The following is a 27,249-nucleotide window of genomic DNA, read 5'->3' as shown; positions in this document are numbered from 1 at the left end:
ACTTCCGTACTAGTGTCCTGGGGCCAATAAGCGCCAAGTGGCCACCTCTCCAAACCCCGCCCTCCTACTGGCCAATGAGCTTCTGCGCGGCAGGTGACGGAGCACCGCCCCCTTCCTCTCAGCCCACCAATAGGGGCCCGACCCGACTAGGCGGTGTCAATAAGGTGAAAGCCCCACTACTCGGGAGCCGCAGCCTAAGATGGGCCGACTTTGTGTTGAGAGCCAATTGGAGGAAAATCCCACCTCTAGGTGGCTCAGTCCTTCCAATAGAGTGAGAAACTATCTCACAGCGAAAACTAGTGAGGGGACCCAATGGTATAGGAACTTTCACTCTGACTAGAGGACGAAGCCAATGGAGTAAAAAATTCACCCTCGAGTTGGCACAAGAAGCCAATGGGATGAAAAGATTCCGCAACGACCGTGGCGGCGGAGCCAGTGGAGTGCCAGGCCCAGAAACGCTACCCAATGGGATGACGGAGTTCGCTTCCGGCCTCGGCCAGAGCCAATAGCAGTCGCTCGCCGGCTCCCCGCCGCCCCACCTCAACAGGCTGCAGAGCTCGAGTTGCTGGCCCAGGTGGGAGGTTCCCGCGGCCGAGGGAAAGATGGCAGCGGCAGTGGTGCTGGCCGCCGGGCTCTGCGTGGCGCGTCGGGCGGTGGCGGTGGCAGTGGCAGGGCCTCGGGGGGTGCAGGTGAGAGGTGGCTATGGGGAGAGGAAGGGGTCCCGCGGGCTCTGACTCTCTCCAGGGCCGGGGTCTGCATTCCTCCTCGGCTCCCCCGCCCCGCCCCCCACTCCCGCCCCGCACTCCACCCCCCCCCCCCACCCCCGCTCCGCACCCCCCCAACCCCCCCCCAACCCCCCCCCCCCCCGGGGCTAGAGCAGCCCTAAGGCCTCGCGGGACCGCAGCCTGAGTGCCCGGCGGGGTACGTTGTCCCTCCCACAGCGCAAACTCCAGGGCTCTGCGCCGAGGTCGGACTGATGGTCGAGGTGGCCTCTCTTAAAACCTCGCCGCGGGAGAAACGAGCCCGCGATGACCTATGCCACACACAGGCCCTGGCCCCGAGGTCGACACAAGGTCACTGCACCATGTGCTGCCCTTTACCAGCCAACCGAAGGCCTACCCCGCCTCCCCACCCCCCTCCCCCACCCTGCAGAATTAGAGGGAGCCATTCTTCTCCCCGTTTACTAGAACGATTCAAGGAGTCATGCACCTCATTCCTTTCTCCCACAGTGTGACACCTCTGACTTCAGCCTTCTCTCAGCCCCTGGGAAACTGAGACTTACCCTCAGTTCCCTGGGGCTGGGGTTGTGTGCACTCAACTCCTCCCTCCACTGATTCAGGAGACTGGAGGCAAAATTCACATTAAGAGGTCAGGTGTGACACCCAGACGCCCTGGTGTCAAACAGGGCAATTGTATTAAACCTCAATAAAACAAGTAAGACAGCATAAAGATCAGACAAAAAGTAATGGAAGTGGAAACATAAACAAAGAGATCCAAAGTAGTCTTAAGAGATGATACAAATCACCCCTTTATATTTGATGCTGAGAGAAGAGATTTACCTAAGGTAATTCAATAGTCCATGGGGTCGCAAAGAGTCGAACAAGACTGAGCGACTAAACTCACAATTAAACACACACTACTAAACAAAAAAAAAGTAGTAAAATAGGAACCAGGACATAAGCCTCTGGGTTCTCACTTGGCACCCTTTCACCTGAACAGGGATATGTTTCCTTAGTGCTTCAGGGGCAGCACTCAATCGCATTGCTGAGACCTGCACTGTAATACTGCCTGTTATATAACCAGGCCCAGCATTATCTGGGCCTACTCCCTGCTGCTGATACTGTGAAAGTGAGGAACTCTCTCTTTTAGTGGGAACCACTAATAGGTTCTTAGAAGGGTGAAGTTAATGGCCATCAAGAGTCCAGTCTCTTGCCAGCCCCACCTAAGTACATGAGAGAGGTATTGCCAACTTCCTCCTTTGGGTGTGTCTGACCCACCTGCAGGTCCGAGGAGCTGCAGGTGTGACTGATGGGGATGAAGTAGCCAAGGCCCAGCAGGCAGCTCCTGGGGGAGCAGCCCCAACCATCTTCTCCCGGATCCTGGATAGAAGCCTCCCAGCTGACATCCTATATGAGGACCAGCAGGTGAGGTGCCCTTAGGACCCACCCCCCTAGGAATTTCATAAATACAATCCAGCCTGTTGAAGTAACATGTTGGCCTCTGGCCTGTCACTGCTCCCAGTGTCTCGCATTCCGGGATGTGGCCCCTCAGGCTCCTGTGCACTTTCTCGTCATTCCTAAGAAGCCCATTCCTCGGATTAGCCAGGCTGAAGAGGAAGACCAACAGGTGGGAAGGACAGGGCCAGGGTTTGGCTGGGGGAGCCCTGTATTCCTCTAGAAATTTTGCTCCCTTATAAATGAAGCAACCTGTCTCCCTCCCCTTTCCCTGTAGCTTCTTGGACACCTTCTCCTTGTGGCCAAGGAAACAGCAAAGGCTGAGGGGCTGGGTGATGGATACCGACTTGGTGAGTGATGTTTGGCCCCTGAGCCCTTCCCTCGACTGTTAATTCTCATACCTGCCCCTCTGTGTGACCATTCTTTGACCTTCCCATGATCCTCACCCCCAACCCAAAACTCCATTTCAGTGATCAACGATGGCAAGCTGGGTGCACAGTCTGTGTATCACCTACACATTCACGTACTTGGGGGCCGACAGCTCCAGTGGCCTCCAGGTTGAACCTACCAAATGACCAGGGACCCCAGACCTGGATGTTTGGATGGGATGGGGGAAAACGGCACCCTGTGATGCTAATAAACTTGCTCTCCCTCAATTCTGGATCCTTGTCTTAAATATATAAAGATTTATACTACAAATAGGAAAGAAAACTGATTCAAGACTATGATCCCCCTTGACTATGGTCTGAGACACTTAAGGAATCCCATTCTGTAAAGGAGTATTTGCCTATATATCTCTGAGCTCAAGACTCGTGGTCTACCTGGGGCAGGCTTCTAGAAAAGTAGTGGTAGGAATTCGCCTGAATGGATAGGAAGAGACTGAATCCCAAGACTTGCTCAATTTACATGCCAAGCCACATTCTAAGGGGGGTCTATAAGGACTGTCAATGTGAGGGCCTTTTACTGGAAGAGAAATAATCACACCAAAAAAAACTGGCTACCCTTTGGCTAATCCCCATGTCTCACCATTTTGCTTTTGAGCTACTTGTCTGATGCCTCTTCGTCCTTAAAAGCTTTGAAAAAATGTCCCTCCATAAACACACGAGGTAGGCTTTTGACTGATACCTCAGCCCTGTGCCTGTTCTAAAACACAGTTTAGTTTAGTTCTAAAACACAGTTCAGTTTAGTTCAGTTCAGTCACTCAGTCGTATCTGACTCTTTGCAACCCCATGAATCACAGCACGCCAGGCCTCCCTGTCCATCACAAACTCCCGGAGTTCACTCAGACTCATGTCCATCGAGTCAGTGATGCCATCCAGCCATCTCATCCTCTGTCGTCCCCTTCTCCTCTTGCCCCCAATCCCTCCCAGCATCAGGGTCTTTTCCAATGAGTCAACTCTTCGCAGGAGGTGGCCAAAGTACTGGAGTTTCAGCTTCAGCATCATTCCCTCCAAAGAAATCCCAGGGCTGCTCTCCTTCAGAATGGACTGGTTGGATCTCTTTGCAGTCCAAGAGACTCTCAAGAGTCTTCTCCAACACCACAGTTCAAAAGCATCAATTCTTCGGCGCTCAGCCTTCTTCACAGTCCAACTCTCACATCCATACATGACCACAGGAAAAACCATAGCCTTGACTAGATGGACCTTTGTTGGCAAAGTAATGTCTCTGCTTTTCAATATGCTATCTAGGTTGGTCATAACTTTCCTTCCAAGGAGTAAGCATCTTTTAATTTCATGGCTGCAGTCACCATCTGTAGTAATTTTGGAGCCCCAAAAAATAAAGTCTGACACTGTTTCCACTGTTTCCCCATCTATTTCCCATGAAGTGATGGGACGAGATGCCATGATCTTCGTTTTCTGAATGTTGAGCTTTAAGCCAACAGAATGGGAAAGACTAGAGATCTCTTAAAGAAAATTAGAGATACCAAGGGAACATTTCATGCAAAGATGGGCTCGATAAAGGACAGAAATGGTATGGACCTAACAGAAGCAGAAGATATTAAGAAGAGGTGGCAAGAATACACAGAAGAACTGTATAAAAAAGATCCTCACGACCCAGATAATCACGATGGTGTGATCATTCATCTAGAGCCAGACATCCTGGAATGTGAAGGCAAGTGGGCCTTAGAAAGCATCACTACAAACAAAGCTAGTGGAGGTGATGGAATTCTAGTTGAGCTATTTCAAATCTGAAAGATGATGCTGTGGAAGTGCTGCACTCAATATGCCAGCAAATTTGGAAAACTCAGCAGTGGCCACAGGACTGGAAAAGGTCAGTTTTCATCCCAATCCCAAAGAAAGGCAATGCCAAAGAATGCTCAAACTACCGCACAATTGCACTCATCTCACATGCTAGTAAAGTAATGCTTAAAATTCTCCAAGCCAGGCTTCAGCAATACGTGAACCGTGAACTTCCTGATGCTCAAGCTGGTTTTAGAAAAGGCAGAGGAACCAGAGATCAAATTGCCAACATCCACTGGATCATAGAAAAAGCAAGAGAGTTCCAGAAAAACATCTATTTCTGCTTTATTGACTATGCCAAAGCCTTTGTGTGGATCACAATAAACTGTGGAAAATTCTGAAAGAGATGGGAATCCCAGACCACCTGACCTGCCTCTTAAGAAACCTATATGCAGGTCAGGAAGCAACAGTTAGAACTGGACATGGAACAACAGACTGGTTCCAAATAGGAAAAGGAGTATGTCAAGGCTGTATATTATCACCCTGCTTATTTAACTTATATGCAGAGTACATCATGAGAAACGCTGGACTGGAAGAACCACCTTGCTGCTGCTGCTGCTAAGTCACTTCAGTCGTGTGTGACTCTGTGCGACCTCATAGAACCACCTTAGAAAACCTCAAAAAGTTCTGCTTAGGTACGGAGGCCAGCGGAACTTTAAGAGCCGGGCTGACGCGGAAGGGAATCCAGACGGAAGGCAGCCATACCAAACCACAGCGGGTTTAAGACTTCCGCCCCGCAGAGAACTTGCCAGCACCCTGACCCTCCACGTCCGCCCAGCTCTAGTTCTGCGCAGTCTCCTGGCATGATTTGCCGTCCCTATGGCAACCCGGTAGCTGGCGTCGGAAGATGGAGACCTCTGAGTCTACTGACAGATCGCAGTCGCGGTGAGAGCCACAGCTCTGGCTGCGGGCGGAAGGGGACAAGGAAGTTAACAGACTGCTGTGCTTCTGACAGCTTTGCCGCTTTCTTTTTTTTTTTTTTTTCAGATGTTTAGACTTACAGCCCAGCTCGGACGGACTAGGGTCCAGTTCCGATCCCTTTTCTTCTTGGGATGGCCGTCATAGATCTGCCCTGGTAGCTGCAACCGCAGCAGCTTCAGCAGCTGCCACAGCCGCCTCCACTGCCAGAGCAGCTGCATTATGGACAAAGAGCCCAGCCCCCTACTCTCATGGGAACCTGCTCACGGAGCCCTCCTCTGACAGTCTGACAGAGCGCTACACTGGACCCAGATTTACCCACAAGATAAGCCACGGGAGACTCGGCTTTCAGCCTGCCTATTTTCCCCATATTGCTCGGAATCCCTATACTACAAATGACCTTAGCTCTAGCCGTGGCCCTATTCCTGGCTCCAGTTCTGGCCCTGTTCCTGGCTCCAGCTCTAGCCCTGGTCCTGACTCCAGCTCTGACCCTGGACCTAGCTCCAGTTCTGGTCCTGGTGGTAGTCCTGGTGGCTCTGGTCGAGGTCCTGGCCATGGCCCTGGTCCTGGTGGTGGCTCTGGTCAGGGTCCTGGCGGTGGCTCTGGTCAAGGCACTGATCTTGGTCCTGCTATTGATTCTAGGCATAGCCCAGGCCATGGCCATGGCCCTAGGTTCAACTTCTCTGCTCCTGTAGGCTTCAGAAACCCCAGGGGAGATCTTATCCCTAATTATACCGGCTGCAAACACCACTGTCACTGGGAACCGCAGAAACAATCCTGGAAATTTTTGAAAGTCTCAGAACCTGGTGCCCGAGGGCTGTGGAAGCCCCCCGAAGTTGAAGGGAAGAGTACAGTTCTCAGTGAAACACTGCCACGGGGCCAGTGCCTTCTCTACAACTGGGAGGAGGAGGTATTAAGGTTTGACCTGCTCCCTTTTCTTGAAGGCTGCCCCCAGTTGATGGGGGTGGGTACAAGGAAGGATATCATTGTCACTCAACTTGGGGCCTACAGAGAGCCACCAACTACCTGGATCAAGTCCCAGTCATGCAGGATGGCTCTGAGAGTTTCTTTTTCCGACACGGACACCGGGGACTGCTGACCCTGCAGCCACAGTCACCCACGTCCTCCTGCACCACCCAGAAAGACTCATACCAGCCCCCAAAAAGCCACTGTCAGCCAATTCGAGGTATGAAACATGAGAGAATGGGCAAGAATGAGTTCAGTAGAGAAAAAAAGGAATATCAGGTGGGCCTATGGTTGTCTGAGGGGTATAAGGACAAAACCCAATTTTTCCTCCTTTCCCCAACTTTGTTTCTTCTGGGCCTGTTTCTTAAGCAGCCTCCTCTATTCTGTCCATTCTCTGACCTCCCCCAGGGAAGCGTGAAGCCATACTGGAGATGCTCTTGCGCCAACAAATCTGGTGAGATGCTGGGTGAAGGGAAATGGGGAGGGAGAGGACAAAAGTCAGTGGAGAATGCCCTTGACACTCCCCAGGTCTCTGTAGTAAAGAGGTGCAGGCAGAGCAGGAACCCACAAGGAAGGACTCTGAGGTCGAGTCTGTGACACACCACGACTACAAAAAGGAGCTGGTGCAGGCAGGGCCTCCTGCCCCAACAAAGGTAAGAACGCGGTCACCCCCACCCCCCACCCTTGTACAGCTGGGTCCTGACAGGCTGTGGGAAAGCAGCCAGCCCAGAGGCTGAAGAGTTAACTCTTCAGGCCAAGAGTTATGCAGTATTTCCCTCACAGATCCACGACTACCATACAGAGCAGCCTGAAACCTTCTGGCTAGAGAGGGCACCTCAGCTACCGGTATGTGAGGGTGACTGGCTGTTGGGAGTGGGTGAAAGGAGGGGAGGAGGCTGTTCTGTCCTGGCTTGGGGCAGAGCAGGCCCCGTCCTCATTCTGGCACTCCTCCAGGGTGTCAGTAACATCAGGACACTAGACACACCGTTCCGGAAGAACTGCAGTTTCTCAACACCTGTGCCTTTGTCTCTAGAGCAGCCGTTGCCCTTTGAACCTGAGAGTTATTCCCAACACGGAGAAATATCTTCCCTTGCCTGTCAGGGAGGGGGGCAGGGTGGTGGAGGGGGTTGAACTACTCCTATCTAAGGGCTGAGGAGGGAAGTAGATGTGGAATATGGAATCTCCTTCTCTCTCAACTGGAGAGGTGGGGAGGAAATGAATTTGGTCTGTACTTGGTGACAGGGTTTCACATAAAAAGTGTTCTCTCTCATCCTGAGACTGCTGATTCAGTGATTCTGTGAGTTACTGTTTCCATACCCCAGAACCTTTCCTTGGCGCCGCCCCTAACGCAGACTATGTCACAAACTGTTTTGTTTGTTTGTTTTATATTTGGCCAAAATATTCTGGTCTAGATACAGATATTTACAGAAGGTAGGGAGGAAGGAGACCAGGCCAGAGAGGGACAGGTATATGTACAAGACTGAGCTGCAAAGGGCAACAGCTTCCATATAAGGTGGGGGTTTTATGCATGTTGATTTCCATCTCATGTGACAATGTCCACTTCTGATGTGTGGAGAGATGATGGCTACTGCCCACCCAGGTACCAGCAGCAGGGGACTGTCTGACTTGGGAAGAAGTAGGGTTTATAGGAGCCCAGCAGGTCCTTTCCGCTCTCCTAGGAGCCAATAAGTTCGCATCTTTCCTTTTCCCTGGAATTGGGGGAGCAGAGATAATTCAGATTCTTCTGTTATTCCTCGTACCTCCCTCTCTTCCCCCACAGCCTCCACAGTCACGTTGATCCTCCCTTTCCATGACTCCCTCCCTGTGGCCTGCCATCACCTTCATCTCCACATCCCCTCGAAGCTCTAGCTGGAAGCATCCAAGTTCATCCAGGGCATCCTTGGTGGTAGAGGAGACATGAATCTTCAGGGCTGGGGCAGGACAAGAGAGATGATGGAAAGAGGAATCAAAGAAAAGGCAACCGAAGAACTGCAGTATCAGGGAGAGCTTTACCCAACCACCATCCCTCAGGAGGGTCTCAGTCTTCCCAGGGCACATGCACTAGAACCAAAATATGTCCAAGGACGGGGAAATCAGGAACTGCAGTCTATCCAATTGAGAGATTTGGAGGAACTCTGAAAAGAAGAAAAGGCCAACCCAGATGGAGGCTGGGGCTGAGGTTGAGGGTTGATGTCTCACCTTGACCGTTAGACTCCATTCGGGAAGCAGTGTTCACTGTGTCTCCAAAGAGACAATAGCGGGGCATCTTCAGGCCAACGACCCCAGCACAGACGGGCCCTGTGAGAAGAAACAGGTTGGAAGAGCCTGGGGAAAGTGGATACGAGAGCAGGAGGGAGAATCAGCCCTACCTGTGTGGACCCCTATGCGTAGCCGCAGTTGGTCATGGGGTCGGTGGCGGATGCGGAAGGAAGAAACTGCATCCAGTAATGCCAGGGCCATACGAGCAATTTCTGGGGCATGACGCTGACCATTTCTGCCTGGGAGACCAGATACCACCATGTAGGCATCTCCAATCGTCTCTACCTGATTGAGAGGGGGATAAAAAGGTCATCTCTATCTGTATCAATGGGCATGGGGAAGAGTAAGAGGAGACAAGCTGAGTACCACTATGAGTCATCCTGGCAGCCAGGAAGCCAGACAGTGACTGCCAAATAAGTGCCCCAGTCCTGAGAATCTGGGAGAAGCAGGCCCAATGAAATAAGCCCTACATAGCCCAAAGTGTCAAAGGAAAGAAAGCAGGCACTTGGCTTTGTTAACTGTACTGAAGCTGTGTTAGAGAAGGTCCTGGTTTTTAGGAACTACACACAGACTTATTTAGGAATGAAGGGGCACTGTGTCTGCCACTTACTTGCAAAAGGTTCAGAAAAAAATTATATGGATATATAGATAAGTTTTTTTTAATAAAGCAAATGGGAAATACAAACAATTGGTAAATCCGAATAAAGAGTTTATCAGAATTCTTCATTATGGTAAATAAGAGATGGCAGAGTGAATCCAAAGGGAAGGGACAAGAGTGGGTATTTATTATCTACACAATGTTAGGCACTTATTCACAATAAGTCTATTATTCCCATCATACAGATAAAATATCTGAGGCTCAAGGAGCTTCTCTTACTTGCCCAAGGCCACACAGTTAGCCACAAAGTCAGGTCGTTTTTTACTCCCAAGCACCATAAAGCCTACCTTAAATGACTCAATGACTTCAACAAAAAGCTTTCACTACATAGCTTGTCCTTCATCCCAATATATCATTCTATACCCACATCCTGTATGCTCCCTCCATGTCGAGGGGATGAAGAGAAAAGATGGCTAGACTCTGACCATACCCTCAGGCAAAAAGTGGCAGACTAGATCTTGTGATGGTTCTGATTAGGGAAGCCTCAAGGATTCACAAGAGATTAGACTGGGATGTACAACTACAGTGCCAGAGCCTCAGTTGTCTATAAAGGGCACTCCAGCACTGGAATGCTGGAGACTCAAGCAGGAAAACTGACCACGGGGCAGGTAAGGCACGTGGGGTTTGGGGAGACTGGTTTTTAAAGGACTGTCAGTGGAAGGGCGGCCCCAGCTCTCACCTTGTAGACGTCAAAGTTGTCAATTATGGCATCGAAGCATGTATATAGATCGTTAAGAAGTGTCACCACCTAAAAGGGATGGGAAAGTAGAGGCCTCAAAACTTGTGCCTGACTTTCTAAGAATTCTTAACACACGAGCCGTGGCAAGATATGGAAACTCCAGAACAAGCTAGTCTTTCCTATTATCAAGTTTCTCTATGCCCCAGCTAAGCTTCCCTAGGTCCCCACCCCATCCCTGGCCCCTAACCTGTCTCTCACCTGCATGGGGGTGCTCTCTGCCGACAAAGCTGTGAAGCCAACGATGTCACTGAAGTAAATGGTAACGCTGTCAAAGGCCTCAGCCTGTACAGTCTCTCCCCGTTTTAACTGCTCTGCCACTGAACTAGGAGGCAAGGGTACAGTCCAAGCCAGACTCAGAGAAGTGGGCAAAGGGAGAGGAAAAGAGTGTATGGCTGGAGCAGAGATGGGTTCTAACATGAAAGCTGAGCCTAGGGGAGGAGAAGGAAGGTGGCTGGGAAGTCCTGACAGTCCAGAGCAAGATAGGGTGGACACGTGGTGGGGGTTGGAAGAGGATCCCTGGGGCTGCAGGCCAAATGTCCTAAGATGGGACTGTTCTACCTATACTCACTGGAGTGAAGCTCTGGTAGAGCAGCATCCTAAGAAGAAGGGATAGGAGGCCAGGAAGAAGGCAGCACAGCTCATTTGGAGACAGAATGAAAAACATGGTCTAGAGCCAGAATGGGTTCATGGTAGCAAAGATGTGACAAAGCAGGGTTCTGAGGGTTAGGAAGGGAGTTGTCAGGAGCTAGATGAGGTAGAAAGCAACAGAGCAGATACCAAAGGAAAATTCAGGAAGGGGTCAGAAGTCTCACTGGGGTAGAATTTGGTAGAGCAGAGCCTCAGCCTTGCGTTTCTCCTCCAGGTAGGCCTGTGTGCGCTCCTCCACCAGCTTCTCCAGGTTGTTGGCATACTGCTCCATGCGCAACAGGAGGTTGTCCAATATACTGGTGCCTCCTTCCCTGGAAGGAGGCCATGATATGGTACATGCTCCAAGATGGTCAAGGCTCCGGGGCTTTCTACCCAGCCCACCTACCCTCTTGGCCACACCAGCCCCACCTCATCCACTAAGACTGATGAGGCCTCTATCCCTGGGGAGCCCCTGCCCCGTCATGCCCTCTTACTTGTTAAAGCGGCGAATGAAGCCCTTAATCTGTCCAAAGTCTGGTCGTTCAGCTGGGTCCTGGGCCCAACATCGCTCCATCAGCAAAACTAGCTCTTCATTCAGTTGCGTCCGGTCAATACTTGGCCGGAAATAAGGCCGCTGACCATTTCGGACCTTCTGGACAATCTCTGAGGGTGATCAAAGGCTTGGTTGAAGAAAAGGTCCTCCAGGTAGGGGAAGCGCTGGGTAGATTTTTTTTTTTTTTTTGCTGGGTAGTAGATTGACTTACCTTTGGGGCTGAGATCCAGGCCCTCCAAGTAGAAAGGCCCACTGCGAAGTGCTATCTCCTGTAAGATGATCCCAAAGCTATAGACATCAGCCTTCTGCATGCCTGTGGTTGGCAGGGGGTTCCCACTGAGCAGTTCTGGGGCAGTCCACAGCTTCTCTGAAAAGAAGGAACCAGGTCCTCAAAGATGGAATCCCCAAGCCCACTTGGGCTCATTCGCATAATACTCGCCACAGTACTGCCACTCCATCTCCCTCTCCCACCCTCGCTAAGTGGAAATGATCAGGGCCAGGGGAGGGCAATGCAGAAGTGGGTTGTGGGGAAAGGCCTCACTGGCATAGAGGGCATGGCTGTCATCAGGTTCAGCAGTTGATCGGAAGCTGGCCAGGCCATAGTCTGTGATTTTGAGCACGAAACGACTATCCACCACACAGTTTGAGGACTTGAGACTCCCATGGGATGCAATAATGCTGTTATGGAGAAAGGCCATGCCCTGCAGGATACAGATCAAGTCATAGGATTGGATCATATCTGGCTTAGGATACCCCCTCTCCACGAGATGGGCATTAGCTAGCTGTCTAAAGATCTCAGGGCCATAAAAACAATATGCTAATTTTGGAAGGCATCATTTGTACAGTTTCCACTTAAAGAAGCAGGCAAAAATAGGAGAGTCATCTTTTCCATGGGCTTCCCTGGTGGCTCAGATGGTAAAGAATCCACCTACAATGCAGGAGACCTGGGTTTGATCCCTGAGTTGGGAAGATCCCCTGGAGGAGGGCATGGCAACTCACTCCAGTATTCTTGCCTGGGAAATCCCATGGACAGAGAGCCTGGCAGGCTATACTCCATAGGGTTGCAAGAGTCCAACACAACTTAGCAACTAAACCACCACCATCTCTTCCTGGTACCTTAAGCAGTATATCAGCGCCTAAGCACCAGGGACAGGAGACATACATAAGAAGAGGGACAAGGGGAGCTATCAGCTATTACCCTGGAAAGGGTAGTTTGTCTTCCAAGTAATGAAGGGAACAGAACTATGAGGGTGAACTCCAAGAATACTACACCCGTGATGGCCTCAAACGCTTGGCCACTGCTCAGGAAGGCGTGCTTTGAGATCCAGGTATTAAGACTACCTAAATGCACCAAGGAAGATAAGCCAGTTGGAAACTTTAACATATAATCATAAACAGGCAGGCAGGTCGAGATGGAGAAGAAAAGTGATCTACTAGAGGGAATGCGGACCAGAGAGAAAGTGGAGAAGATGGTAAATCAGGAAAACCTAGGACTTTCCTGGTGGCATAGTGGTGGGAATCTGCCTGCCAATGCAGGGGACACAGGTTCAATCCCTGGTACAGGAAGATCCCACATGACCCAGAGCAACTAAGCCTGTGAACCACAACTACTGAAACCTGAGCACCAGAGCCTGGGCCCTGCAACAAGAGAAGCTACTGCAATGAGAAGCCCATGCACTGCAATGAAGAGTAGCCCCTGCTTACCGCAACTAGAGAAAGCCCACATGCAGCAGTGAAGACCTAGCACAACCAAAAATAGAGACATAAATAATTTTTTAAAAAAACTCTGGAAAATGGACCAAGGTAGGAGGTAGCTGCCAAATCAATGCAGAAGCCTGAAACTTCTGACCCCACAGGGCCAGAGAGGAGAGAACCTTTGCCTGTGAAGGACTCTAAGGCAGGTCCTAAGAGGATAGAGTGATGCTTCCCCTGGGAAGTCAGTTTGGGTGGAATAAAAAAAGGATACAGTGCTAACCAAAACTCTTCTAAATGTTTAGCTTTGGGCCTAAACAATTCAAAACTCTAGTCTCTGTGAACTCTTTCTTCTTATTTGTTTCATCTTGACATCAACAAACCTTTGGAAATCTCCAAATTTGTGAATATAGATATGATTAGGCTTCTGGATTTGTTATAAATCACCTTTCCATCAAATCATTGTTCTCTTAAGAGTCATGTTTTTCTTATAATTTATCATCACACCTCCAGTTGAGTACCACATCAACGTGACCTAATAATTTCTCTCTCATGTGATGGCAAACTTTACATTACACACAAAATTTTTAAAATAACTTCATTAGAACTCATCAGAATAACCAAAGCCAGATCAGGTGTGGTATAGGTGATCCACTAGGCTAGCTCACTGACCCAGGGACTTGCTTCTAAACACATATGCAAGATGCAAATTTGCTGCTGCTGCTGTGCAACCCCATAGATGGCAGCCCACTAGGCTCCCCCGTCCCTGGGATTCTCCAGGCAAGAACACTGGAGTGGGTTGCCATTTCCTTCTCCAATGCATGAAAGTGAAAAGTGAAATTGAAGTCGCTCAGTCGTGTCCAACTCTAGCGACCCCATGGACTGCAGCCTTCTCCAAGATGCAAATTTAGATCTCCACAAATCCATGGATCTCTGGGTCACTTGAAAATAGATGAAGCCTAGTATCTTAGATGGACAAGGCAATGGCAACCCACTGCAGTACTCTTGCCTGGAAAATCCCATGGATAGAGGAGCCTGGTAGGCTGCAGTCTATGGAGTCACTAGGAGTCGGACATGACTGAGTGACTTCACTTTCACTTTTCACTTTCATGCACTGGAGAAGGAAATGGCAACCCACTCCAGTGTTCTTGCCTGGAGAATCCCAGGGGGAGCCTGGTGGCTGGCGTCTCTGGGGTCGCACAGAGGCAAACACGACTGAAGCGACTTAGCAGCAGCAGCAGCAGCAGCAGTAGCAGCAGTATCTTAGATACCAAATGATCAGCATCGTTTTCCTTGGCTTCTCAGTTTTATTTAGAGAAGTAAGTAAAACTTACTTTTTTTATGTAAATTTAAACTTTACATTTACTTAGTAAAATGTTCTTTTTGAATTTCAGTTTTTCTGAACAAAAGAGCAAATGTGCCAAATATTGGCTAGAGGGTAAATGACAGAGAAAAATGAGAGTAAAAAACCCAGAAGATAAGTATGTTTGAAGACCCCATTCATTTTTCCCTGCTAAGAGATTTTAATATAAACTCTTGGAGGTTAAAAAAAATAAAAGGATGATGGAGAGAGATTTGAGGTGTCTAGTGTAGGAAAACAAAAGTTTGCTATGAAGACTCTTTGTGGCAAATAAAACTCATTCCTCCTAATTGAAAGCCCCAGATCCCTTGTTTACCCATTATTAGCCAATCTTCAGAATAAGGGGAAGTGGAGAGAATGGAATTTTTAGAGGACCAGGAAGAGAAATCCTAAGCAAAGACAGAAAAAAGGAGGCATTATTAATGTGGATGAACTCAAGGAGTGGGGAAGACTCACCTTAACAAGGTCATTAATGAGTGAATAACGAAACATCCAGTCCAGGTTGATGCTGTCATTTTCCAGAATATCCTGGTAGGTGACATGGAATAGATGATGTGACTATCCTCGCCCCACTGTCACCCACACAGTTGATGTAATTTTGGGTCTATCTCCCTTGGCCCCATAATCCCCACCTAGATCCCACACCTGTAAACTCCCACGAGGACAATACTCGGTGACAATGCAAATGTTGGGAGGGTCTATGCAGGCACCAATGAAGCGAGTGAGATGGTTAAACTGAACATCTCTCATCTAGCCAAAAGGAAAAAAAAAGGAAGAAAAGAGAATTCAAAGAGCTAAAAATTAGATACAGAAATCTACCACTACAGGAGAGGACCTTTCTCTTAATTGTACTCACAACTCAAAGTCATTTACAAATGACCCACTTGCCCTCCCAGCCAGTATTACTATTCCCTAGTCCTCTCCTTCCCCTTCCACATCCGTGTCTATCCTGGGCCCTCAACCCATACACCAGGACTTACATGTTTCAGTTCAAACAGAACCTGCCGGGTCAGCTCAATGCGCTTCTTATTCACATGCTTGATGGCCACAACGTTTCCCTGAGGGTAGGGGTGAAAGGGGAAGAGGAACGTGAATCTCTGAAGGAGCCTCTGGGTGCTGGGAAAGACTAGAGAACTGTGGGAGCACCCAGGAGCTCAGCTGGACAGAGAGAGGAGGCTGACAAGGGGCAGAGGGTCACGGGAAGAGGTGAAAGATGAGGATGAGACAGGATGAAATGGTGGGGACCAGAATAAGCGGATGACTGTTCACCTTGAAGTGACCGGTGTTGGCAAAGATCTGGTATTTCCCATGGGCTGTCATGAGCGAGCCGTAACTGGATCCCCGCTGGGGCCAAGGGCAACATGGAGGCGGAAGGATGAAAGGAACATTAGATGGTGGTGGTGGTGCAGGCGCTATCATTACAGGCTGATGTGCTGGGAAAGGTCCAGGGTATGAAAGGACAGGCACTCAGAGGGAAGCGGAGGGGCAGCTGAGAGGAGGGCTCACCAACGACAGCGTGAGGCGACTGCCTGCACCCTTGTGGCATCGCTCTGAATTGCCGAACTGCAGCTCTTCCCAGCGGATGCGCCACAACATGCTGGCCAGCTCCTTCTCCAGCATCAGTTTTCTGTAAGGACTGCACCCCTCAGCTGACTGGCAAGCCCGATCCTACCACCCCAGAAGCCAGCTGCAGGGTGGCGGGGGCTTCCTGGCAGCTCTTGAGGCTGCAGTTGTCACACCGAGAGACAGGACAGAGAGAGAGTGAAGCACTCTCTGTGGGTCGGACACAAGCCCTGTGCTTATGTAAAAACACAGAGGCTGAAAATAAAGTACCTGCTTAAAATGCTGCCCGACTCTTTGCAACCCTATGGACTACAGCCCACCAGGCTCCTCTGTCCATGGAATTCTCAAGGCAAGAACAGTGGAGTGGGTAGCCATACCCTCCTCCAGGGAATTGAACCCACATCTCTTATGTCTCCTGCACTGGCAGGTGGTAGCACTAGTGCCATGGTAGCATCCATGGAAAGTTCACCTTTGCCCATAGAAGACCCCACTCAAAATCAGTAATTCTAAACTAGTGTACCCAGTCCAGACCAAAGTCGGGGCGGGGAAACAAGACCAAGGCTAAAAGACAAATGACAAGAAAGGTTAGAGACGACGGAGTTACAGCTAAGGGAGCCTGTCAGCGGAAAGCTCAGAACTCACCGGAAAATGAGGAAGCTGGAAACACCAAACATGATGAAGGTGATTCCTGTGCCCAGTGCCACAATTGCCAGAGTTGAAAGTGGAGCTGAAGGGGAGAGGGGGACCCTGAGAAAGACTGTGTGTGGCCTTGTGAGCCAGAAGGGGGCGATGCTCTTAGGTGCAGGGAGCAGACCCATCTCGAGGTAGAGAGGAGGGAGGGGGTAGAGGAGACAGGTGAAACAGAGCAAAGAGTCGGGGGCAGGGGGTGCATGAGGAGGAATAAGAGAAAGGAAAGCAAAGGGAGGAAGAGCTGCTCCCAGTCCCTGCACACACCCACTTTTATCACAGGATGGGTCGTCCATGTCAAAGGCACAGGGGGGATTGTCCAGGGGTGGGACCCCCTTCACCCAGGGGATGGGCCGTCCTGTCCACCAAATCTGCTTCTCGGCTCCCGAGTAGTGGGCTGCAGGCTGTGAGGATGGAGAGAACGGGGCCCACAGGCCTGCTCCCACCAGCCTCCTCGCCCCATACCCAGCTACTTTGCTGCTTTTCTCCCCAACCTGCCACTCCCCCCACCACTATCATGCAGCTCCAGGAGAGAAAGTAAGGCCCTGCCTCCAGTGCCTTTGGTTCTTCCCCCAAAAGGATCCTAAAAGCTGGGTTTGTGGGCCCCACACTCTCTTCCCTGCCTCCTCCCCCATCACCTGAAAGTCCCCGGAAACCAGGTCTCCCATGGCCCACAGGACAAAATCAGTCTCCCGGTCATTGTTCTTGTCCATAACGACCAGTCCAGTTACACCTAAGACAGAAAGGAGCACCCCTTACTTGGAGATCTGCCCTTGGTCCCTCTCCTATCTTCCCAAGCCCTCTAGTTACCTGGTGGTCCGTCCCTGCCCCCATTCTTAGCATGTGTCCACCTCAGCCGGGTGCTCTGACCCCAGCTAACTCTCTCTCCTGCCCCTGGTGTCTGTGTTTGCCTCTGCCCACTCCACTCCTGAGCCTGAAAGCAGCACTCTGGCCCTCATCTGACCCTCTCCATTACCACGGTATCTTCGTCCTTGCATCTTCTCAACAATTCGAAGTCCATCTTCCCGGGTGCCTCCCTCCTGTATGGTCTCGTTCAGGACTTCGGCATACAGAAGGATCCCATCGTAGAAGCAGCCAGCAATGAGGTTCATCTGGGGGTGGTAACTTCAGCAGTGCTCTCCAAAGGTCCTGCCAGGCCCCTTTTCCAGCCCCCCTCCCATCTCTGAGGTCTCTTCTTCTCCTCCTGGTTTGCTTTCTTCCCTCCTCCCATAACTAAGGGGCCATCCCTGCCTCACTAGGGCAGACGGAAAAACCCAGATGGAAGCCCCCCACAGTAGGGCTGGCTCTGTGGCCAAGGCTGTATTCTGAGTTAGGGAGAAGAGCCTTTCCTCAAAGCCTGGCCTGACTCTCAGGGAGAGAGAGATCTGCTTACCAAGGAAGGGGCCAGCTCCACACCAAAATCCTCCCGTGCTCTAATCAGAAGACGATTCTGGAATTCCTGGTACTCAGGATTCGGGGGTTCTCGGTATGTGATGACCAATACCGTCTGGATCCACAGCACATGGCAGAGTGAAAAGGATTCAAGATGGGAATTAGGGGAAGAGAGGAAGCAGGATAGAGAGACGTGGTGAAATACACATGATATAAAATGTACATGGCTGACCCTGAAGGCTGAGAGGATACTAAACACTCTGTGTGTGTGTTTAATACATCTGGGAGAAGGGGTGGCACTCCTCCATACAAGGTAGATAGAACCATCTGTCTATGGATGGTTCCGGGAATGTGGAGACTAAGAAACAGACAAAGTCAACTCCATCCCCCAAATGGGCTCTTCATCTTCCTGAAGCTCCTACTATCCCTCAAGGCTCCTCGGTCCCTTCCTTTCTGGGTACCTGTTACCAGCAAGGACAACCCTGAGCAACAGCTTCTCTCCCTGGTGTTAATACTGCTAATACTATCAGCAGAATGTTGGCCCAGTGCTTCCACCCAGTGAGTTAAAGAGATTTCAGGTCCTATGACAAGTGGGGGAAATACTTTGAGACAGTGATTCCATCGGTAAAAAGCCACGAGCCCATTCCTTTAACGTGTGTAGAACACCCACTATATGCAGTACTGCCCTGCATACCAGCCTAGTCCCACAAGTCATGAGTCACAAGGAAAGCACACGGTCCCATGCCCACACACACCTCACAGGTAAGCCAGTGACACATGTGGTCTCAGCTGTGCACACTTCTCACTGGCCACGGTCAGCATTTCTCTGTCTTCCACGGGGGTGCCTGCCTGGCTCCCACCGCCCTCCCACACTTCCCCCTTCCTGGTCTCGGCCTGCACCTCAGGCCTCCACAATCACTAGCCTCTCTGCCTTGGTCAGAAAACTGGCATGGCAACTTTGGGGAAAGACTTTAGATCAATATATTTTGTGAAATGAAAGATTAAAACTAGTCATTTCTAGCAATTGTGTTAATCCATGTCTTTAATCCCTAAAGTACTGTAGAGATACTAGATACATTACTTATGATCTATTCTAGATCAATTCACTCCAGGTACGAAATAGTGAAGTCAGTTTATAACACATATTCAATATATAGACTAGAGTTTGCCTACTGAGGTAATTATTCTTACTGGAGCGTGTGAATGCTTGACCACACATTGCTAATACTCTCCCATTGTCAGGCAGAATTAAAAAGGAGAGGGAGACTGAGGGTGGGGCTGGAAGGGTTCATTCAGGAACACTTACTCAATGAATAAAATAAAAACAGAAAGGTAGGATATGGTTGACAGTGCAAAAAGTTAGTTAAAAGACTCGAGGGACTTCCCTGGTGGTCTAGTTGTTAAGAATCCACCTGCCAATGCAAAAGATACAGGTTTGAGCCCTGGTCCGAGAAGATCCCACATGCCACAGAGCAACTGAGTCCATGCGCCACAGCTGCAGAGCCTACGCTCTAGGGCCCGCACTCCACAACAAGAGAAACCATTGCAACGAGAAGCCCACACACTGCAACGACCGTAGCCCTGACTCACCACAACTAGAGAAAGCCCACACGCAGTAATGAAGACCCAGCACAGCAAAATAAATAAATAAAATGTTTAAACATTACAAAAAGAAACTTGAAAAGATCAGGCTTCACACAATTTACATTTCAATACAAATGTTGATAATAGATTTCCAGTGCTTTTTAAAAAGTAATTCCCTAGGTTTGTTTGTTTGCTAGAACAGCAGTTCTCAAATGTTTTTGGTCTCACAACCCCTTACTACTAGAAATTACGGAGGACTCCAAGGAGTCCGTAATTTGGATTACATCTATCAATATTTACCATAGGAGAAATAAAAACTGACAAAGTTTTAAAGCACAAGAATACACAAGCACACCTTCTATAGCTGCCAGAGTGATGACATCATCTCACATCACGTAGCCTCTGGAAAACTCCACTGTACAATCATGGAAGAATGAGAGTGACAGAGGCAAATAACATCTCAGTATTTTTAAAATAGTTTTGACCTCACGGTCCCCATAAAAGGATTCCAGGGGCCCCCAGGATCCCAAGACCACACATTGAAAACTGCTATGCTAGACTCTTCTGCTGTGGTTACTAGCTACTAAAAAAGAGAGAGAGAAGCAGAAGAACCTCCAAAGAATTGCTGTTCTTGCTCAGGGGCTAGAGAGAAGGTAAAGAGGTAGGTCATTGTGTCCCATTTCATAGGGGACCCCAGGTGGGAAAAAAAAAGCAAGCAAAGGCTGCCAAAAATGAGTGCAGCTGTGATGGAAGCCAGAAGGGCACCCAGGAAATGTGGAAGGGCAGCAGACACCTGGCTCAGCCTGTGGGCCCACCCACACCTAACCCCGATTAATGGACAGAATGGTGGTCTCTAGAAGAGATGCTGCCCCACACAGCCCTTGGTTTAGTGCTAACTTCCATTCTAGATGCTGGAGTCCCCCCTCTGTAACCCAGTCTCATGCTGGTCACCTAGGTGGTGGCTTCTGCCTGGGTTTCTGGGCCAGTCTGTCTAATGTTCCAAAATGTCCAGACAGAGGCTCTGGGTCCTTAGAGCTGAGTCATTTGTTTAGCTCCACTGTATCTACTTATTTTCCCCTCTCCTGACTGATCATCTCGGTTTATAGTATCTGCCAGCTCTACTCCTCTCTAGAACAATTCCTGACTCTGTCCCCCTCTTCCCAACACACACCTTGATTTAACTCAGTAAACACGTGCTGGGCACATGGACTACACAGATAGGTATGATCCCTGCCCTCTAGCAGCTACGGTTTAATGACATTTAAAAATCATAGCAACATACTTAATTTTAGGGTCTCCTCCCCAACTCTAGCTAGTATCCAGCAAGAGCCGGGACCCTTTCCTTGGGCACGACACCCGCCTGGAAAGCCGTGGATATCTGTATCAGGAGCTCCTCACCTCTGCTGCCGCCTTCTCCAGGTTAGCCTGGTCCAGGACCACAGTGGGCCAGGTATGTCTGGGGTGTGGCCTCTCTGCTCTTTCATCCTTGTCTGAAACTGACCACACAATCTCCCTAACCCCCTGCCCGGCTTCAGGATCAGAAAAGGCTAAGAAGAGCTTTGTCAGAGGATACCCCATCACCCTCTCTCCCCACCTCACTACCTTGATTTTCCCGTTGGCATGTTCTTGACTGCCCCTTCTCTTATACTGTAGCAAAACCTCTCTCTTTGCTTTTCTGTCTTAATAATGCCTACAGTGAGTGGGAGAGCTGAGAATTAATTTATAGTCGGCCCTTGAGCAACATGGGTATGAACTCAGGTATCAGCATGGGTCCACTGATGATGCGGCTTTTTTTTTTTCCAGTAAACACAGACCACGGTACTGTATGATCCATGGTCGGCTGAATCCACAGATGTGGAACTTCTGATGGGAAGGCCCGACTGTAAAGTGATGCTCAGATTTTTGACTGCATGGAGGGGTGGGTGTCCCACTTCCCACAATGTTGAAAGACCAATTGTCAGTAACTAATTGTTAGTGGACTATATCCCTCCTCCCCTATCCTAAGTGCTGGGGCCTCTTGGCTGATAGGAATTCTCCCACAAGAGAGAGAGATGTTCCCTCAGCAAAGAAAATGTGGCCCAGAAGGCTGTGGAGTCTTCCCATATGGGAGGGTCAGGGAGACCTTCCTTGACCACGGTAGCGAAAGCACAATTCCCTTATTACTCTCTTCTCAAACCACTCCATTCCTTTTTTTTTTAAAGTACCATACCACATCACAATTTGTTCTGTACTAGTATTATTGCTTATTTGTTTATGTTGGTCTACTCTACTGGATGTGGACTCCAAAAAGGCAGGGACTATATCTGTCATGTTCTCTGCTGTATACTAGTACCTAGCACAGCGACTGGGACTTAACAGGTGCTCAATAAACTCGAATAGAATGAGTCAGTCTTCAGGTGACTCAAACATTGACTGAATAGTAACTTCCAGAGCAGACAGTTCGACACAACAGTGGGAAATCCGGTCCAGCCTGAGGATTCAGGGATTGTTTCTAGAAGGGAAGATAACTGATCTGAGTCCTAAAGAATGCCTTATTCAGACAGACAAAAGGTGAGAAGGTCGTTTTAGGCAAAAGTTACAGTATCAACAAAGCCTGTCCTGTCACTGCCTGTGTTCATGTGTGACAGTCACAGACTCAGGAGGGCAAACAGATGTGTCATTCACAGTCAGATGCAACCAAATACAAAATCACACCACAGCCACAGGGAGCTCAACCCAGTGCTCAGTGACAACCTGGAGGGGTGAGCTGAGGAGGGAGATGGGAGGGGGTCTCAGGAGGGAGGGCACATATGTATGCCTGTGGCTGATTCCTACTGATGTGTGGCAGAAACCAACACAAATATCGTAAGCAACCATCCTCCAATTTAAAAAAAAAAAAAAAACCAGTCATATAAAACCTCACTTACTGAAGAAGGTGGCCAAACAAGTCCAGCACTTATACATACCTACTTAGAATCTAAGGGTTGAAAGGACCTTAAGGTTATCCCATATGCCACCTCAAATCCTTTTGGGAAAAGGAGGGATATGCATAAATAAGTTAAAAAAAATACTTATGCACACAAATCGGTGAAAAATTGGTGGAAGAAGAGGGGAGCAATTCATGGGTATGATTTTAAGAGGCAGAGATTTGGGGTGAAGGGAGGAAGAGCACTGTGAACAGAAGGAGCAGAGAGCATAAAGACGGGGGGCAGCGTTTGGTCGCGGATTTGAGAGAGGTCTAGCCGCTGACATACTCAGCAGTACTGGAAAGTAAGATTTTAAAAGTGGGTTGAGAACAGACTGTAGAAAATCTTAAAGGTCATGATAAGGAGTCAGGACTTCATTCAGTAGGAAATCAGTCATTTAAAGTTTTGAGCAGAGAAGTGAACAGAGTCATGTCCCTTCTCCCTACAAGTTGTTTCTCACATCCGTTTCTTTTCATTCCTGCTATCATCAACACCCCCTGGAGAAGGAAATAGCAACTCACTCCAGTATTCCTGCCTGGAAAACCCTGTGGACAGAAGAACCTAGCGGGCCACAATCCATGGGGTTGCAAAGAGTCAGACACAAATGAGCAAACACGCATCCTTACCACAGCTCAAGCCCATACCTCTAGGCCTCATTCTAGGCTAGCACATACAGGTGGTCTCACTGCCTCCCATCTTCTCCTCTTCCAATCCAACCTGAATTCTGTCAGTATACTTCTCATCACAAAAAACAAACACAAACCAACCTCGAAAACTCAGCCATTCAAGTCCAAGCACCTCAATCTTAGGTTCAGGGCTCTTCTTAAGCTGAGGCTACCCCTGCAACATTATTTCTTATAATCTGTCCCAAGTGAACCACTCTTTCTTATCAGGTCAGTTTGCCTTGGACCTCCAAACAGGTCCATTCCTGTCTTTTTCTCTTAGCCTCCTGGATCCTCTTTCCCACTCTGACTAGGAAAACAACATCTGTCTTTAAAGTCACAATAGAGTCTTGCTTCCTTTATAAAAGCCATCCCTAAACCCAGCCCACAGTGACTCTCTCCTCTGAACCACTCAAGTTCTTAGCATCTCTTCCAGGACCCATAATCACATCCTATCTCATACTTATATCTAACTGTACTGCAATCATGCCTCACCTCTTCAGAAAGGGTGGAAGCCCTCCCAGGGGCTGGGACTAAATCTTCTCCTGAACTTTTCTCCCTGACAGTATATCTACCATTGGTACTTAGGAAAGCCAGCCATTCCAAGATCTTAAGAGGTGGCCTTGGCAGACTCACTGAGAAAGAGCCACAAAGGTGAGACTAGGCTAGAAAATCCTCTGTCCTTTTTCACCCCTATAGTTTACAATTCTCCCCTATTGCTGGGGCTTCTGTGGGGTCTTATGAGAGAAAGAGAATCCCCCAAAAGTTCCTCTCCCCCTTCCTTCAAGTTTGGTTCAAATGATACCTGAAATGCTTCTCTGAGGGCCTGGGCCTGTTCCCGGGTGCGATTATCCTGCCAGGGCCGGCCCATGGAGCGTGTGGGGCCTGCACGGAGACTCTCCCCAAAGACATCCAGGTAAAAGAAGACGTAGTCCCCGTTGGTCAGGTTCTCCCTCTGGGCCTGCAGCAGGATCTCATGCAGCATCTCCAGAGGGCCACAGATGTACACAACTGCGGCAGGTACATGACAGAGGGGCCCCTGAGAGAGGGGCTGGGACCCTCAACAGCCCCCTTTCTGACCGTCTGCATTTGCACACTTAGCAAGGAATAGAGGCCCGAACCTATCAACCACCCACCAGATGTGCCCCATCCCTCCCCTTGGGAGTCTATGTCATAAGTACCCTGGGGCCATAAGGACCATCTGGCAGAAGTCAGAGCCTGACTCCAGACTCCAAAGGAAGGGAGCTATCCCTAGAGCCCCTCCCCTTCCCAGAGCCCTGCCTTCTGCTCCCCACCCAGACCTCCTCACTCCCCCACTCTGCCCTGCCTCTCCCTAGGCTCAAAGGCACTGATTGCTCAGAATTTCTCTCAGTGTGAGCTTTACCTGTCTTTCCCCACCAAATCTGCTGTACCTCAAAGCCCATTAACAGAGTCCTCACTCTTCTTATGCCTCCAAGGGGTCTTGGCAGCCCAGTCTGAGAAGTCTCTGCTCACAGACAGGCACACATTTTGGAGTGACCATCAACTACATTCACTACTCCAGGGCACTCACATTGCTCTCCAGATTCAACGTCCCCCAACCCCATACTCTCCCTGACCCAAGCTTCACCCTCCATGCTATCTTATTCCTTGTTCACACTACCTGTGAACGGCCACCAGCAGCGCCGCCACCCCACCCCACCCCACCCCCCGCCCCAATACAATGCCTCGGGCCTCTCCCAGGAGCTCCATCCATGTCTGCTTATTGATCCCAACCACCACCATCAGCTCCTCAACACCTATCTACATCTACAGCCTCCCAGTGCTGAGCCCCAGGGACACCGCAACCCTCCTCCCCTAGCCCTAACACAGCCCGGGCCACACTCACTGCGCCCGTTGGCCCGGATGAAGTGGGTAGCCTGCTCAGGGCCCCCCGGCTCACGGGCATACACCTGGTGCTGTACACTGAGGTTGCTGCCCTGCAGGGCCTCAAAGACTCCCTCGATGGTGAAGTAGTGAGGCCGGTCATCTGTGCGAGCATCCAGATACAGCAAGGCAGCACGGGCAGTCCAATTGAAGTGCCCGTGGAGCATCACTACAAACTCACCCAGCTTAGGAGCAGAGGGGCCAGTGCGCACCAGGGTTCGGTAATGCTCACTCTTAGCCGAAAAACCAGAGGCCACAGCACCCGCGGTCAGCAGGGGAAGGCGCCAGTGTGAGGCAAAGCGAGCCACAGAGGCAGCGGGGTACACGCAACCCGGGCCCAACAGAAGGTCGGGGTCATGGTACAACTTGAGATCCACAGCGCGCAGAGGGGCCAGGTACTCAGAGCAGGCACCGTCCAGCTCAGAGCTGACAAAGCGGAGGTCCACGGGCAGCGCCCGGCCCAGCGCCTCCATGGCAAGCGCCACAGCGGGACCCACCCGTGGCCAGGCCCAGGCATAGCTCAGGTTGTGTTCGGGCAGCACCACCGCCAGCGTCAGGTTGCGCGCCCCGGGAGGACGCACCCCACCTGCCAGGGCTGCCACCACCAGCAGGAGAGATGGCAGTGCCATGGGGAGAAAGCGGCGGCGCCACCGCCCCCAGAACCCTGGGCCAGGCGGGCCTACGGGGGAGACACCAGCACCACCCAGCCTGGAACCAGGGGAAGACCGCCAGAAGAGAAATGATGATGAGCCAGGAGGGTTGGGACACAGGAGAGGGGCAAGGATGGGCGAGGAAAAGGAGGGAGCGGGTGAGGACTGGGTCCAGCAGCCCAGGGCAGAGACTGAGGAGGACTAAGGGTAGGGTGGCAGGAGGACGGCGGGACCGAGGGGGCCTGTGACTGGGATGTGGACAGTGAGGGGTGAAGTCGGCTGATGAATCTGAAGCTGAGGAGCAAAAGGGGATCCGAGACTGGGATGGGGTGGGGGTGGGGGACAGGCTGGTATAAAGAGAAGGCCTGGGGGGCACCTCACGGCCGAAGGGGCTAGGAGGGCAGAGAGCTGCGGAAAGGAGGACCAGGGGGGTAAGGTGGGAGGGGGCTGGCGCGGCGGAAGGACTGGGACCATGGGCGGCGGGGAGCGAAGCGAGGCCTGGGCCGGAGGGGAGGGAAGGCAGGGGTGAATCTCCCGGAGAAGGCTTCTCCCGAAGCTCCTGCTTGGACTAACGGGCCCAGGGCGCTGGTCCCATCCGGAGCTGCGGCGGCCCTGCCCGTGTCCCAGCTCCTCTCTGCTCCGCTTCTCCTGGGCCCGGGCGGCCGGCGCAGCCCCGCGCTTCCTCCCGCCCCCTGCCTGGGCCCCCGGGCGCGCCGCTCGTCCGGGTCAGGTCGCCGCGGCCCGGCCGTCTCCGCTCGCTGCGCCGGCGGCGGCCGAGTGCGACTCCCCGGGCAAGCCGCCCGCCCCCGCCCCGCGCCTTCCCCGCCCCCTCCCCGCGGCCCCTCCTTCTCCCCCGCCCGGCCCCACCCTCCGGCGCCTGCTGTCTCCCCCAACCCGCCCCCCCGCCCCCCCCCCACCCCTACCCGGCCGCCCGGGGACCTCCCAGGTCTCACACCCACCCAGGGGGCGCCGCGCAAGGGCCTCCCAGGCCGGCGAGGTTCAGGGCGTCCCCTCACTTTGAGGCCTGCCCGGTCTCCTCCGGGCCCCCCGGGCCACCCCAGCGCGCGCTGTCCATGTCACTCCCAGGAGCCAGGGCCTCTCTACACGGCCCTCGCACATCCCGCTCTTCTTAGGGTCTCCTTTCTCAATTTCCCCGAGTCCCTCAGACACTCCAGCCTCAGGAAGAAGTCTGGAACCCCCACGTATTTGGTATCCTCACTGGTCCTCCACCTAGCGAGCCACACCACCCTTCTCACTGCTGCGAACTCTCTCTCCTCTTCACCAGCAAAACATGCTTGCTCCTGGAAGAACAGGCCCCTCCAGGACCAAGGTGTCCCAAGGACCGATTTTTCCCTAGTCCTTACGAAGTCCATGAGTCTCCCTTTTCCTTAAGACTTAACTCTCCAATCTCTCTTCCTGGCCCTACGCCCCGTCTGTGCCCTCCCGGGTCCTCAGAGGCCACCACAGCCCACTGGGCTTCCATCACACCATCTGTTCCTGGGCAGGACCCCAGAACAGCCTCTTCTCTTTGTCTTCCTTCACAGCCCAGGCTCGCAACCGACAAAAGCTCAGGGACTGACTCAGCAGAACATTTCCAGCAGTGGAAGCCCACTGTGTCCCCTTTGGGTTCCACCCTCCCTCCTAAGCATCCAGCCTAGAAGGCTCACCCCAGACA

General features: G+C 51.1%; 3 protein-coding genes across 11 annotated transcripts; 2 read left to right on the top strand and 1 right to left on the bottom strand.

Annotated features, from left to right (window-relative positions):
• The first annotated feature begins 366 nt into the window (after positions 1-366).
• On the top strand, positions 367-2,830 carry HINT2 (histidine triad nucleotide binding protein 2). Of its 2 annotated transcripts, none has more exons than XM_019966186.2 (5): positions 367-689; positions 2,004-2,144; positions 2,242-2,346; positions 2,452-2,524; positions 2,645-2,830. In XM_019966186.2, exons 1-5 carry the CDS (start codon positions 603-605, stop codon positions 2,734-2,736), a joined length of 498 nt encoding a protein of 165 aa, XP_019821745.2. In that variant the 5' UTR covers positions 367-602; the 3' UTR covers positions 2,737-2,830. The 2 variants fall into 2 exon arrangements, with proteins under 2 accessions (XP_019821745.2, XP_019821746.1); XM_019966187.2 differs by lacking the exon at positions 367-689 and adding an exon at positions 1,014-1,073.
• A 752-nt stretch (positions 2,831-3,582) lies between these two features.
• SPAG8 (sperm associated antigen 8) lies at positions 3,583-7,568 on the top strand. 2 transcript variants are annotated; one of them, XM_019966184.2, is made up of 7 exons: positions 3,587-5,299; positions 5,402-6,242; positions 6,344-6,518; positions 6,707-6,752; positions 6,837-6,951; positions 7,082-7,144; positions 7,253-7,568. In XM_019966184.2, the coding sequence occupies exons 1-7, from the start codon at positions 5,262-5,264 to the stop codon at positions 7,427-7,429; spliced, it is 1,455 nt and encodes a 484-aa protein (XP_019821743.2). In that variant the 5' UTR covers positions 3,587-5,261; the 3' UTR covers positions 7,430-7,568. The 2 variants fall into 2 exon arrangements, with proteins under 2 accessions (XP_070650839.1, XP_019821743.2); XM_070794738.1 differs by lacking the exon at positions 6,707-6,752 and having other exon boundaries at positions 3,583-5,299; positions 6,827-6,951.
• Positions 7,569-7,666: 98 nt separating this feature from the next.
• On the bottom strand, positions 7,667-26,337 carry NPR2 (natriuretic peptide receptor 2). Of its 7 annotated transcripts, none has more exons than XM_070794733.1 (23): positions 24,887-26,337; positions 24,404-24,505; positions 23,825-24,030; positions 17,830-17,943; positions 17,413-17,548; positions 17,075-17,169; positions 16,708-16,840; positions 16,392-16,476; positions 15,693-15,822; positions 15,456-15,530; positions 15,167-15,244; positions 14,832-14,936; positions 14,643-14,714; positions 11,676-11,835; positions 11,346-11,501; positions 11,076-11,244; positions 10,767-10,913; positions 10,153-10,276; positions 9,895-9,963; positions 8,668-8,842; positions 8,498-8,596; positions 8,138-8,229; positions 7,667-8,007 (listed from the first exon to the last, which is right to left on the bottom strand). In XM_070794733.1, the coding sequence occupies exons 1-23, from the start codon at positions 25,551-25,553 to the stop codon at positions 7,942-7,944; spliced, it is 3,255 nt and encodes a 1,084-aa protein (XP_070650834.1). In that variant the 5' UTR covers positions 25,554-26,337; the 3' UTR covers positions 7,667-7,941. The 7 variants fall into 7 exon arrangements, with proteins under 7 accessions (XP_070650834.1, XP_070650835.1, XP_070650836.1 ...); XM_070794734.1 differs by having other exon boundaries at positions 15,693-15,813; XM_070794735.1 differs by lacking the exon at positions 15,456-15,530.
• Between the last annotated feature and the right edge of the window lie 912 nt (positions 26,338-27,249).

Source organism: Bos indicus, chromosome 8, assembly GCF_029378745.1.
Source record: "Bos indicus isolate NIAB-ARS_2022 breed Sahiwal x Tharparkar chromosome 8, NIAB-ARS_B.indTharparkar_mat_pri_1.0, whole genome shotgun sequence".
In the NCBI taxonomy this organism is placed as follows: domain Eukaryota; kingdom Metazoa; phylum Chordata; class Mammalia; order Artiodactyla; family Bovidae; genus Bos; species Bos indicus.
This window is presented reverse-complemented; position numbering and strand designations above follow the sequence as displayed.